This window comes from Larimichthys crocea, chromosome XXII (assembly GCF_000972845.2).
Source record: "Larimichthys crocea isolate SSNF chromosome XXII, L_crocea_2.0, whole genome shotgun sequence".
Taxonomy (NCBI): domain Eukaryota; kingdom Metazoa; phylum Chordata; class Actinopteri; family Sciaenidae; genus Larimichthys; species Larimichthys crocea.
In genome coordinates, this window is record NC_040032.1 from 624,422 (window position 1) to 639,553 (window position 15,132).

General features: G+C 44.8%; 1 protein-coding gene across 1 annotated transcript; it reads left to right on the top strand.

Moving 5' to 3' along the window:
- Positions 1-587: 587 nt before the first annotated feature.
- Positions 588-15,093, top strand: mntb (MAX network transcriptional repressor b). Its single transcript, XM_027273333.1, is given in 7 exon segments — positions 588-1,427; positions 4,688-5,018; positions 5,021-5,308; positions 5,392-5,433; positions 5,719-5,830; positions 10,983-11,175; positions 11,387-15,093. Coding segments are annotated over 7 exon segments (1,830 nt in total). The 5' UTR covers positions 588-1,354; the 3' UTR covers positions 12,178-15,093.
- Positions 15,094-15,132: the final 39 nt, after the last annotated feature.

The following is a 15,132-nucleotide window of genomic DNA, read 5'->3' on the forward strand; positions in this document are numbered from 1 at the left end:
AGTCACAGCATCCAATACACAACATCCAGGAGAAGAGTACTTAAATGCACCATACCATATGGAAATAATAGATAGACAGAGAAAGAGAAAATCCTTGTGATACAGATGTTTTCAGTGTGTGAGGCAGAAACAGTACCAATAAACTGGTAAGAAGAGAGATAATGGTGAACTTTTTACTCAGCAACGGTCAACGGTTTCTTCCATTTTTTCAGGGGCAAAGTAAAATTTAAAAATGACTTATTATATTAGTTATTTCATACATGTTATAGTTCCTTTGCTGTATAGTGACAACGACATTTTAGCTGTGGGAATGAACATAGCTACTTGTGTTTTGTTAATGTGTGTAGTTTATTTCACATCATAGTTGTCCATATCAAAGTAAATCTCAGTATTTGCTTTCACATTATTGGGAATTGTACACAATTTAATAAAATAACACCATTTAAAATATAATTATACAACACAGACACATATATATAAAATAGATCCACATTTTCATTGGTTAAATGTTTACATTATTATTATTAAATACTACTTCTAATACTGATAATAATAATAATAATAATAATAATAATAATAACTGCTCCTCTTCATTATTTAATCACATACACTGGGAAACCCCGCCCCCTCATCGTTTGATTGACAGCTCTGATCCCGAGACAGCAGGGTGGCCAGTCACGCTCTCGCCATGCAAATGAGCCGCGCTCAGGCCGGGCGGGTGCCCATGTGGACCAGCACCATGCCTTGTTGTTCTGAGCGCTGATTGGCTCCCTGGCGACTGATTGTTCTTCATGCGCTGCGGGCCAGCGGCGGGAAGGAAGACATGGAGGACCGGCGACTTCAATAGGACTTCACTTTCTCGAGTCACACAGAGATTCGCGGGTACACCGTGAACCCGTTTCGCTCCCGGGGCTTTCGAGCAGAGGTTATGAAAATTCTGAGGGAAAGGTTTTGACTTAGGAGGGCTAACGGGTCTTACAGAGTGTGACAGCGCGGAGGAGCAGGGAGCGGTACGGTCGCCGGGTTTTGTCGGAGGTTGTAGTAACAGGGCGGGGCAGGAATCCGGGAGGGGTGGGCCTTAACGAGAACACGACTCGCCTTGTTGTGTGTATTCCCGTGCTCGCATCGCCATCTTGTTGCAATCCTATTTTTTACGTATGCCAGGATCTACTTTCCGTTCGGCCGGATTACAAATCGTCCGTGTGCTTTTCGGAAAAACACAGGGGACGAAAAGCTCGGGTGTGCGGGTCTGAACCGTGCACACGGCGCTTCCTACCGGGACACTACCTACCCCCTCTGTCTTTCGTCTTCCGTCCCGGGCCACCGGGTCGCCTGCCGTCAGGGTTTACGCGCAATGAGCATCGATACGCTTCTGGAGGCGGCCAGATATCTGGAATGGCAAGCCCAGCAACAACAGATCACACGTGGTGAGTGGAACGACAGACTGGTGCATCGTGCTGAACGTACATGACACCAAATAACAGAGCATAGTGAGTGCTTCATCCTGAACTGCCGTTTTGGAGGAGCGTATCCCGTTACTATCAACGGCTGGGCTTTGCATTTTCAACCGACCCGCCTATGGTAAACGGAAGCGCCTGTAGTTTGCTTTTATCGCCATGGGCTCGTGCCAGAAAGAGGCTGAAGTCAGTGCGAGCTGTCCGCAGCGGACACCTATCGCGCACATTTGTCTGCTCTAAATGCGGAAATGGTCAAAGTTGTTTTGCGAACTACTTTGCGCGCTCTCGGCGTGTGTGTGTGTGTGACAGTTTCAACACTCAAGTGACTCCCCGTATGCGCGCGTGTGTGTGTATGAGAGAGTTCCTGTCACTAACCGTGCTTCATTTATCTATTGTATCTTTGTTGTGAAGCAACGAGGCTAGCTGTAGAGAGCGTACTTTATTTAAAAGCTGAAATACATTTTTAAACGTTCACTTAAGTCGGTGTGGGTGGTTTTATTTTCAAAAGAGTTTCACACATCACATAAGTGTTATAAAATTGCCCCTTAAGAATCGATTTGCCCCAGTTTTTTTTTGTCCGTCGACGCCGGCAGGGCGGTGGCGAGCAGAGGCTGCTCTTTACATAATACCCTGACATTGCTCAGCTATCTTATGACACACAGCGGGGCGGGCCCTCACGCGCTCACCCCGTCCGATTTGTATATCTGCGCGCGAGCCCATGAACTCTTTGTTTGTGCTTCTCTCGTGTATTTTAAAGTATATGTGTCAGTGTAATAATCATCAGTGAAGCAGACGGGGGGGGGCTGCTTTTTGTGTTTCTCTTCTCTGATGACGTGTCGACCAATATCCCACCCCCCCCCAGCATACTTACCCTACCGCGTGCTAGGATCCGCCCACAACGACCACGTGCACCCCCCCCCCCCCCCCCCCCCCCCCCCCCACCCCACACACACACAACACACACCACACACACACGCGACACACACACACACACACAAACACTCGTCGTCCCCGCCCTTCCCATTCAGTCTACTGACAGTGGCGGGTCAGAAAGAGAGAAAGGAAAGGGGGGTAAGTAGGGCAGCGGCCCTGCTCACTCCCACCCCAACCCAGCCTCTCAATGCAGAAGTTATGTAATTTACGTTTGCGTGCATTTTGACGAACTGGAGCTTTGTATGTGTGTGGTGTGTGTTGTGTGTGTGTGGTGTTCTCAAGAAGCTAGAAAAACAAGTTGCATACTCCGCTGATATCAGCTTCTGTGGTGCAAACAGGACAGTGTGAATCGACCCTTTTTATGACATATTTGCAAACAGGGGTCAAAATTAGCATCAGCCACATTCTGGTAAAAAAAAAAAAAGCAAATGGCTGCAAAAGTTGAACTTGCCATTTGGCCAAAAAGACAGAAATGTTAACTTTGCAGCCTGAGCGCATTCTGCTCCTAAACACCGCAGTGCATCTTCTGACCAGGGCTGACAGTAACAGTGTCCTAATCACAGCCATGATGATTGGGACGGCAGTCAGTGTTCAATCTGTGGTGGGTGGCTGGTCAGGTAAGCATGGGCCCCAGTATGGAGCCAGTTCACTGCCTGGGCACTGCCTAGGTGACCCCCAACTGCTCATTCCACCACCTCCCCACATTTGCACGTGTATGAGCCCTTTGTGTGTGTGTGTGTGTGTGTGTGTGTGTGGTGTATATGTGTATATATGTATGTATGTATGTTGTATGTCTGTATGGTCTATATATATGTGTGTGTGTATATATATATATATATATATATGTGTGTGTGTGGTGTGTGTGTGTGTATATATATATGTATGTATATATATTATGTGTATATATATATGTATAATATGTGTGTATATATATGTGTTGTGTGGATGTATATAATATATATTGTATGTTATGTCGGGGATTATATATATATATATATATATATATATATATATAATACAAATACAACACATTTATATTTCCTTGATTAATCGATGAATCATTTTTCTGGAAAATGTCAGACAATAGTGTAATACATACAATACATTTTGACTTTAACAGAGAAAAGAGACAGCCTCACACTGGAGAATACACAGTGGAGATACAATTTTTCTATTGATAAGATTCATAAGGTACTTACTACGATAAGATCTCGTCCAGTCATGCAGTGAACACACGAAAAGCTAATATAATAATCTGTTGTAGCTCTATTATTAATGTCTTTATTTGACTGTTGTCAAATCTCTCTAATTAAGAGAATAAATGAGTGCAGAGTATCTGTATCTAACTGGGCGTCTCTCTGTGACGCGAACTGTGTGAAAGGAAACGGTGTCGTCAGGAGTTTGCCGCATCATGTGAAGAAGAATCAAAGTGTTACTTAACACACAGCCAGCCATGTTGGCGTGTGGTGTTTATCATGGCTGGGCTGTGTGTTGGCGTCGTGCAGGTTTGAGGAATCCCTGGGATCTTCTGTTTCTAATGTTGCTGTTTCCATGGTAACTGAGGGCTTTCCACATTGCTTTCAGTCTGACTGCTACGGTGTGCAGTAACTACTCACTTATATCAAGTGTGTGTGTGTGTGTGTGTGTGTGTGTGTGTGTGTTGTACTCCACACGAGCACAGGGTGGGAACATTCCTGTCCTACCATGTGATTTTAAAAATAACCTTTTGTAATATTGCGACACGACGATGCTTCATTTATATGCTGTCATGTTGTCAGCTCTAGTATACAAAGCAGAGTGGCTCCTGACAACGGTCCGCTCCTGTTGGTCAGACGGCCCTGACGTAGCACAGAGGTAAAAGCATGCTTGGAGCTGGAGTGGTCCAATCACAGGGCAGACAGGGGTGTTCTCTCCAGTCGGGAAAAGGATGCAGACACAGTTTCTGTGCTTGTTTCCCCCTCCTTCACCAATGACATCATTCTTTGTGTGTGTTTGTGTGCACATAGTGTTGGTGTACTAACAAAGTGACTCTGAGAAAGTGAACTGTAGCACAACAACAAACAGCTGAGGTCACCTGAACAAAACCGGCTGCATTTATTCAATCTTGATTGAGAGATTACATTAATTAATGCTTTTCAAACTGGTCTATCATGAGTTTTTTCTTAAGTCTAAATGAGGGCAGGTTGTTTAATGTTCTCTAGAACTAACTGTCCTGTACCTCCACCTACATCCACCCTAATCCGGTGTTCTTCAAACTTCTTTGGTCATTCATTATTTTCTTTTCTCGCCTCCTACAGAGGAAGAGCAGCGCAAAGAGAAGGAGCTCATCAACAGGGAGGCAGAGTCAAGGCGCGTGGAACTTGTGACCTCACTGTCGCAGCCAGTCAGAGCCAACCACATCACCTGGAGCGATGACACTCACCGCCAGCAGCTGCATCAACCTCCTGCCCATCCGCCCCCCTCCCTCCCGCCTCCTCAAGTCCCCATTGCTGTCATCCCAATGGTCCCCGTTGTCACCGCGACACCCTCGGTCCCGCACCTCCCGCTTACCACACCAATCGCTGCAGCAGCGACACTCAAATGCTCCCCGCCAGCCAAGAACGCCCCCCCCCCCCCCCCCCCCCACGCCAGCAGCAGCAGCAGCAGCAGCTGCAGCAGCAGCAGCAGCAGCAGCCTGCCTCTCCTCACCTTTTGTGTGCCCCTCAGTTAATAGAGACCGGTCAGCAGCTTGTTGGTGCAAAGCCCAGTCAATCACAGCCTCAGGTTCAGATTCAGTACCCAACCTCGATCAGCACTAATGGCTCTGGTTCTCAACATGCACTGCTCCCCCATCAAGCTTCACCCACATCTCAGCCGCGGCCTAATGGGGTAACAATGGAGGACATGAGGGGGATGGAAGGGAAGAGGAGACCAGGAGGGTCAGTTCCTGTGTGTCATAAAGTTGATCTGAGAATGCAGATTGGTTCCTGCTTTTGTTTGATCATTTATTTTGTGTTTCCAGAGCGGGGACCAGAGAGGTGCACAACAAACTGGAGAAGAACAGGTTAGTCATGACAATGTGAACTTCTCGTTGTTGCAGTAAGCTTGGCCACCACGTTTTGTGGTTATGAAGTGTTTTATGAAAGGCATCAACAACCCAAAGGTCACTGAATTTCCTCAGAATATATCAAACCATGAAATTCTTCTCAAGCATGCAGAATTAGAGTTATGAGGCCTCTTGGTTAAACTTCCACTATTAAATGCAGAATATTCTCCCAGACAGTAAGCTAGTGTTACTCTTAACCATATTAAGAGTGTTACTCCTTGTTTCTGACTCTTGGCCCTTCAGGCGAGCGCACCTTAAAGAGTGTTTCGAGACGCTGAAGAAGAACGTTCCAAATGTTGACGAGAAGAAAACCTCCAACCTCAGTGTTCTCCGCAGCGCTCTGCGTTACATACAGGTAGAGTTGGAATACATTTTCTCAGCTTTCCCCACGTGGTGAGATTTTACTGGCGTGGTCACAGCGTTTTCAGCAACATTGTTTTCATCTTTCTTTCTTGAATTGATTGGCTCAGCTCTGAGAACAGCACAGGCTCTGGTCCACTGATATACAATGCCTGTTTTGTTAGTGATTTAGCTCTTTAGTGTCGGTTAGTCTCTTGTGACTATGATATGGCGTCTGCCAAATACTGGTGATTCAGCCTTTAAGGAAGTTTTAAATAAATTCTTCTCAGTCTGTATGATGTGATGACTATTTTTTTATAACACACTTGGACTGTGTGTTTCCTAGAAACCTTGGTTTGCATTTTTGTTTCACTCAGTCCTTCCATGTAGTATCATACAGTATGGAATAGAACAGCAACTTGATGTGCCAAGAACTAAATAACTGGAAAGAGTAACATTTCTGTGGGGAAAGATTTGTAGCATATTGTAGCGTGCTATTGCATTGCTGAGAGAACTGTGAGTTTTCTGCACTGTGGCAGAAATGAATTTCAGCACAGAGCTCGATGCAGCAGAGTCCAAACTTCATGATGTTGTGTTCAGTGGAATATGCAATGGTCAGTCAGTGAAAGGAGATAAATTCGGCCATGAGATTTAAGAGTGGCTGCAAGATACTGGGCCACCTTTCAGGGAGCACAGCACAGAGCCATTTGACAGGAAACAGAGCCGAGATGGTGGGAAGGAAATCTATACTGCACAGATTCATGTTTTAAAAGTAATGTACAGACAAGTTCAAACCAGGAATCTTCTGCTGTGAGGTGACAGTGCTAGCCACTGCACCACCTCTGCACCACCTTTAATATTCCAGAGGACATACAGTATATGAGTGGGTCTATCTTGACACGTCATTGTATAGTCCTTCTATACGATTTGGCCTGCAAACAGCAGTCAGAAGGGATGGGCGATAAGACCTAAAAATGTATCCCGATAATTTCTGGTATTTATCACGGTAACAAAAAATTATAAGGGTAGGGGGAGCTGGTGGTGGACGTTGTTGTCTGTCTGTCTGTCTCTCTCTCGCTCGCTGTCTAATCATCGGACACAAATCAAATTCAACTTCTTCGTGTCATTATATTTTGCTGCGTATATTGCGAGTCAGACTCGATTTAGAAGCTGGTACATGAAACAAAGTGAGAACACACACAAGATGATCAGAGTTTAGTCCGTGAATCCACCTGGATAGTCTCTGCTTCAGAGACATCTTAGGCTGTCTGTGGAGGTTTGACCGATCTGAGTGTCTGATTGGAGGCCAGAGCATGAGGAAAGAGCCTCCTCGCTGCCCGCCATATCTGCTCCACCGTCCGCCATGTTTGTCAGTATGCGTCTTGGGCTGTGAGTGTGTCGTGCACATACATATGTTATCAATGGGAATTTATTGTTTTTATCGTGGGATATTCTTACCATGGGGAATGTTTTTGACGATATATGGTAAACAATGACATATCGCACATTCCTAGCAGTCAGTAGTAAAAAATATTGAATACAGAGATTAATGAAAACAATCTAATCAGTAATAGAGGTAATCAACCTATTAGATAGCAGAAAAGTTAGGGAAGGTAGTTTACGACCGGAAGGTCATCAGTTCAATCCCAGAGCGGCAGAATAAAAGGGACCTATGTTACCACTCAAACTGCTCTAGTGCAGCTGCCAGCACATCAGACTGTGGTCAGACTGGGCAGCTTCCAGGCGTACGACTCCCCTGAATAAAGCAATAACGATAATAACATTAACAATATTTTTTCAATATCACACGACGGCTTACATGTGGAAAAAATAATGTTAAGTCCAATTGTCTCACTCCTGAGTATCCTGTATTAAAGTGAGATTAAAATGGAATCCTTCATTTGGAAATGTTTTAATGTGTGTGTGTGTGTGTGTGTGTGTGTGTGTGTGTGTGTGTGCTATAATATAATATATATGCATCATATATAATATAATATAATTATCCTTACGTGTACTGTAGTACACCCCCCCCCACCCCCTCTCGTTTTTTCCCACCTCCTCTCTTGGTACCTCTCCTCGTGCCTCGCTCCCTCTCCCTGAGCCATGTGAGATCTAAGCACATGGCTACCGCAAGCCTGACAACGTCACCAAAGCTCACCCACTCTGACGCGCGCTGCTAGATTGCGGAGACTATGTTGGGTACAGCGTGCACGAGCGGAGTGGTGCGGCAGTGTTTCCATGGTTATTACGGTGAAATGCAAACCGATGATGTGAAACGGTTGTTACAGATTTCCTTTTGTCTTTGAACTAAACCTTTTCCCCCCTTCATCTCCCTGATGTCCCATGTTCAGAACACTTGGTAACCATAGCAACGGGTGGTAGGTGGCCATTGCACTGTACTCAGTCTGTACCTCCATAATTTGTCTGCACGGGAGAGGGTGTATAAGGGTGTGTATGTGTGTGTGTTCTGCTTATATTTGTCTTTTTGTCAATGGTGATGGATGATGGAGCTCCGCTACAAGCTTTCAGGATTCAGATCAGAAATTCTTTGTCCTTACATCAACCCTGTGAAGAGAACATGTCTACACAGATGCATATGTGATCATGGCAGACACCTTTCAGGCCAAAATATCATCACACTTAAGTCATTTCCACCTTTTTTATTATCGGGAACGTGTTGAAAGAGGACGGATAAAGGAGGCATAGATGAAGCGCAGGAGGAGGGGGAGAAAGAGGAGGAGTCGGAAAGGGGGGAGGGTGTCAAGGGAGCGATGGATGGGGGGGTAGGATGGAAGTGTAGAGGAGGAGGAGGCGGGGCTTGAGAGTGATCTGAAGCGCTCGACTGGCAAACATCCAGTCGCATGACTCCTTACATGTATTTACCCTTATGCTTCACCCAATTAGAGATCTCCTTATGTTTTTCTACAAACTGCTGCTCAAGCAGGCAAATCCTCACCGATGACGTTGCCAAGGAAACTGCCATGGGTGACAGCTGCTTCCTTGGTGATTTGCTGCAGGCCTAATGGTGTCTGGGTTTGTATGGGGAGACCTTGAGACGATGTTCACGAGTGCACATGTATACATACACAAGCAGTTGTAGTTCCTCTGTAGCCAGCTTGAACCAGATAATGTGTGTGTTTATAAGTCTGTTAGCCGTGTATGTATGTCAGTAGTGTCAGGCTTTGTCTGGACGTGTATGACGTGTATGAAATAACAGACAGTTAATTTCTAAAGACTCATGAGGCCTAAAAACTGCTCCTACAATTATGGGGGAAAGGCTGAAGGTGTGGAAGCACAGAGCGGAGGTGTTGGATAAGTGACGATGAGCTGTTCTAACATGGCAAAGTTCAAGGAGAGCTGTGAATTAGAACAGGAGTGGTGAAGAAAGTGGCCATGTGTGTGAGGCATCACATGTCAGAGCGAACAGTGTCCTGTGGTATGATCATGTGTGTCCTCTCTCCTTACATCTGTGGTTAGTTAGGAGCTAAAATGTGACGTGGAGATAGTCAAAAAAAATTCAATGGAGGCTCCGAACAGGAAATATGTCTAGGTGCAGATCAGGAGTATCCCTTTTCCACCAAGGTAGCTCTGTTCAGGACTCACAAGTTCAATAAGTATTACTAATATAACAATACAGTTCTTTTATGAGTAAACCTGCTACTCGTGTGAACTGGCTGTAACTGAGTAGGGTTGTATTTTAACCTCTGTCACCATGGTGGCAGTTGGAGAGCTGAACATATTTTCTGAGGTGGAGAAAAAAGCTACCACCTTAGCCCCTTCCTCTTCTCACACTCCATCCTCTGCCCTCCTTTACACAATCAGTTTCCTCCTGTACTTCTCCTCTCCCTCATTCCTCCCTTGTAATCTGTGTTAATGTCCTCAGCCCACCGTAGTCCATGTGTCAGCTGACCCACCCAGAAACTGGGTCACAGACGGTGTGGTGGCTCCAGAAGCTGCAGTCTGCTGGGCCTTTCTTCTTCCTCTTGTCATTTGTAGATCACCCTCTGACAATGAATACTCGAATTCAGTCACATCTGGCTTCAGGCTGCAATTTTCCAGTGATATCACATTTTATTGAAACATGATGGATATGATAGTAATAGGTGTAAATAAAACATACCCTGTTCTCTCAAAAAACACAGGCGTGATATCCAGGAAGTGGGAGGAGCTGAAGGAGATAAAGCCAACAAAAGCAGTTTGAACATGCTTGAGTTTGCATGCATGCCTTCCGGCTGGTGTTTGACTCTGGAGAGCATGAAGTGCTGATCAAGTGATTGTGCAAGCTGGTTGAAATGTAGGAGTGGCCAGGACTACACAGAGAGAGAAAGTTGGTCTGAATTCCTTTTTCTGTTGCAATGCCAGTTTTATTCAAAGTAAATGTAGCTTCACAGACAGTACATGAGCTTTATTCTCAGTAAGTGGCTCTTTATTTCTATTTAGAAATCTATGTTAATGCCATGTTTAGCTGCCTTATGATCAGCTGCCTTGTTAATTTACTGTTGCTGCTCTTAACTATTAATGCAAGCGCAACATTTCCTCTATTTGTTTTATATTATACAACAAGAATTCTGACTGAGCAATCTGATTGGTCAACCGGACGTTTAGAATGTGCTCAAATCAGCATGACAGCACACCTGACTTATCACTAAAGAGAGCTACTAGTTTGAAGATAAATGTGAAGTTCACTCAGGCTGAATGTGTTCATGTAAAAGTGATCTTGTTCGGCAAATATCTTGGTCACGACAGGACCGACCTAGCAAAGCAGTTTAGTGTTTCTATGTGTCAGTTTGCAAAACTCCTTGAGCGTTTGTTGTCTGGGACTAGAAATCATCTCAGCTACAGGTCGTTACTAAGGTTTAGACTACTTGCTGGAGTAGTAAACTGGATTCCATTACATAGGCGTCTACTGCTGGATTGTTTTCTCTGTATCTCTGGGAAAACTGAGATTGGAATGACACAGAGGACAATTTTTTTGACAGCAAATTGCCCCAAAATATGAAACATTTTGATTATATAATTGAATTAAGTTGGTAATTGTTGTATAAACACAATATTACAGTCGGTGTGGTTTAACATGATTATTGGCACTCCAGTGAGCATCACTGAATCCAGGCTTCAGTACAGAAGTGTTGTTTTACACAATCTGCTGTCTGTGTCTCCTTTGGAAGACTCTGAAGAGGAAGGAGAAGGAGTATGAGCACGAGATGGAGCGCTTGGCCAGAGAGAAGATTGCTACGCAGCAGCGGCTGGCCGAGCTGAAGAACGAGCTCAGCCAGTGCATGGACGTCATCGAGATCGACAGAGTCCTCCGACAGACCATCCAGCCAGAGGACGACCAAGCCTCCACGTCTACCGCCTCAGGTACAGAGAGGAGACGCAACAACCCTTCAGCATACAGCACATATAGATTATACAGAACTAATCACAAGAATCACTCTGCTCTGTAGAGGAATGCACAGTCTGTCTGTCTGTCATATTTCTCATATGTACAGGAACATTCATGCATACACACAGAGTACATACAGACACTTTGTATTACATGATGCCTAACAGTGTCCTCTCTGGTCTACAGAAGGAGAAGACAACTTTGAGCAGGACATTGAAGATGATGTCCCTGCTCCTCCTCCTGCTGCCACGTCCATCCCCAAACCGACACCCCCCATCTTACAAGCCCAGCCGCTCCTCACCTCTCACCTGTCAATCCAGCACACCACCCTGCCTCTCTCTGGTGTCCTGACTACATCCTCCTCCTCAGCTCACCCTCAAGCCATCGCCCCGGCCCCAGGTCTGCCCCCTCACCCCATCCAGCCCCCTGCTATGCAAGTCCAGCCCACGGTTATCGCTCATGCCGCTGTCTCCCACCCCTCAGTCATCCAGGCTGTCAATCACGGCCTGCCAGCCAATCACAAACACCTGACGCACATCGCCCCGTCACCTGGCCCCACCTCCTCCACCCCTCAGCCAATTGCAGCGGCTCCAGCCACCACACACCAGCAGCTAGCCGCCCAGCCTATCGGACACATCACTGTCCACCCAGTGGCTCACCTGGGAGGTCCCTTGCCATCCCACATCCCGACTCTGTACCCGCAGGGCGTGTCTGTGTCACAGCCCACCATGGTGGGCCACATCACTCACACCTTCACCCATCACACCCTGCCGCATGTCCAGGCTAATCCTCAAGCTAACACTAACGGAGCCCAGGTGAACAGCGCAGCCGTGATGAGCCAGGGGAGCCCGTCGCTAGGGAAACCCACGGCAGTGCTGGCCCCCCACCCACAACTGGTCGGACAGGCTGCCGTCCTCAACCCTGTCACCATGGTTACAGTCCCAACCTTTCCTGTCAGCACACTCAAACTGGCCTGAATGATGGATAGACTGACGGATGAAAGACGTGAGAAGGAGAGAAAGATTCAGAACCTCTGAATGACTTTTCACACTCCTACCAATAATCAATCACAGAGAATCTCTGACAGACACATGAAAAAAACATCAGCTGTTTTTGGACACCTTGAGATGAATATCTCCAGAGATATTCTGATCACAGATCAGATCGGTTGTGATCAGGGACATTCAAGTCAAGTCAGTGGGTCAGGCCATTGTTTGTGAAAATAAGACTGTGACATATGTCTGCGCTGCAAAGACAGGAACTCTGTTTGACCTTCCTTCTTTACCTCCTCCTTCCTTCTTTTCCTTCCTTCCTTCCTTCCTTCCTTCCTTCCTTCCTTCCTTCCTTAATAACCAGAAGCACTAACATAATAAGCTCAGTTCACACTCAGGCATCAAGGATTTACCTTAACTATTCATTCACTCATTGAGGGAAAACGCATGAGAGAGTTTGTCATCAGACTGTTGCTGTGGTGATATGTGCCCTTTTGTATTCATTTATCGTGATGTTATGTGGGACATTCTGGTGGAATAATGTCAGTGATGTGTTTGAGAGGAGGAGGAAGCAGCTCAGTGGTCTGATTTAATGAAGCAGCAGAGCTAACACATTGTCACTTACTGATGCAATTCTCCTTTTTTGGTTGTGTTGCTTCCTGTTCATTTTTCCTTCTTGCTTTCGCCCCGATCCCAGCACAAACCTGCTCCTTGAAGTTACCGTTTACCTCTGCAGCTTCCTTCCAAATGAAGGGTTCTCAACACTGCACAGCTTGCAAATAGTTCAAGAAAAAATAATGAAGAGTGCAATAATCAAACTGGATCCAAAAGAGTTACAGTACAAGTTACGAAAAGAAGGACAAAGACAAACTTTACGTGATCACTGGTCTTGTGGAGAAGTCATGTCTACGACAACATGACCTTTGCTGTTACAGAGATTGAATTTCCTTTTAGGAAACTACTAAACTACAGATATAAAAGTAGAGCAGCAAGTTTGAGGGAAGCAGTCAGAAAGTCAGGTTCTGTCTGGCAAAATGGGATTTACTGAAGTCATTCATGCAGTCAGTTACATGTATAAAGGCAGTGCACTCCAGTTTTGAGCAGTCTGGTGGTGAAAAGCTTGGTCAGAGTTAAGTGTCAACTCTCTTCTAAGAGCTTCAAAGATTTGATTCTTTTGGTGCACACAGCTTAGAGAGATACGCCAAGATGATTCCACTGCAAGAAATCGGAGCAACCTGCACGCACGCAGATCTGTCAGCACAATGTTTGAAGCATAAAAACTCAGGACACCAGCCAATATCTTAAAGTGTTTGTGTGTGCATCACATCAGCTTTTAATGAGATTGTAATTCCATTACAAACCGGTCAGGCCTGTAACAGACAGTGTGGACAGCGGTGAAGCCGCACATCAGGCTCATTGAAGATCTACATGGAAATTTTTTCAAAGACAGAAGATGCAGACATCCCGTGTAACCGCCGCCAACTGCTCTCAAGTGTTCAGTGACAGGTTTCCTCTTCACTCTCTTCTCTCTAATGCAACAGCTCCCTCTGCTGCCTCATCCCAGACCTCATGCTGGTGTTACTCACACAACACAAACTTCCTGCACAGCCCTTTAAATTTTGGGAAAAGAAAGATGCACAGAGTTTAAAGTTCTCACAGGGTGACAGCAACAGAAAGGCTTCTACAGTAGAGCTTGAATAGTTTTTTTACTGATGCATGTTCCTTACAAGTCTTGAAACGTTTGGATATAGCACAAAAAATGAAAGAAGTTTGTGAATAAAAATTTGGCATTGACATGACAAATGACATCAACCAAACCCAAATCCTCTGCTCTCTGCTGACACGCTTTGTGTGTGTATGTTTATGTGTGTTTATGTGCACATACTCAAAAAATTCATGGGTTTCACAGGCTTTTCCTCCGGTCTATACATGTCACACATGAAATCTCCTGTTAGCGTATGTGTATGTAGTCAATGTTGCGCGATCTACTCCTCGCCTCTTCTGCTGTTTCTGTCTGTTTGTCTGTCTGTACATGTGACCGTATTCAATATGTTTTATATTCTGTACTATAGTTAATCCTACTGTACCTGTAGCATGGCTCTGTCTTTTTTGGTTATACACTTTGACCTGTGCATGATTGTGTGTGTGTGTGTGTGTGTGTGTGTGTGTGTGTGTTGTGTGTGTGGCAAGCAAGTTATTTTTTTACACAGAGGTCATTTATGGTATGAGCCTGTTTGGGTGCTATTGTGTGTGCCTATACTCAGTTTTCCTGGACACTGTGACAACTCTGGCGAAACACGTACACATTGAGCGAATGGAAGAGACAGATTTACTGTCTTGGTTGTTTTTTTATGTTTTGAAGTTTTGGACTGAACCATGAGGTGGAAAAGGTAAAAGAAAAAAAAAAGTTGTTGCTCTTTTCTTGATAACACAATAATGTCTAATATTCAATTTGAGTTTTGTAATATTTGTATGTACGTATGAAAGTTTTGTAAATTTGTGATCGTATGCACGTTTTGGCATATGACTGTATGTATCTTTTGAAAATGCTTGTTTCTTTCTGGGTTTGTTTTGCATGTAGATTGCTGTTTAGTTTCTTTTGTTTCAAGGTTTTGTTTTTCTGTTTTTATTTTTGGGACCATGTACAATACTGTATAACGTGGGCAAGATCTTGGACCTCATGCTACATTACATTGATATTATATATGAATATAAAAACATGTTTTCCCTATGGAGAAAGTTTTAAGTTATATATCGCCTGTACACTTTGGGCTGCCTTTTAGATCTAACTGTCCACTGTTTAAGATAACCATGATGATAATGGATACAACATATTAATTATGAAGAATTATGCTGATGAAATAATAAAGATTCTTAATAAATCTTATTACATTTACAACACACTGTGCTTCTGTGTTTAATGCTCTATCTGGTGTATCT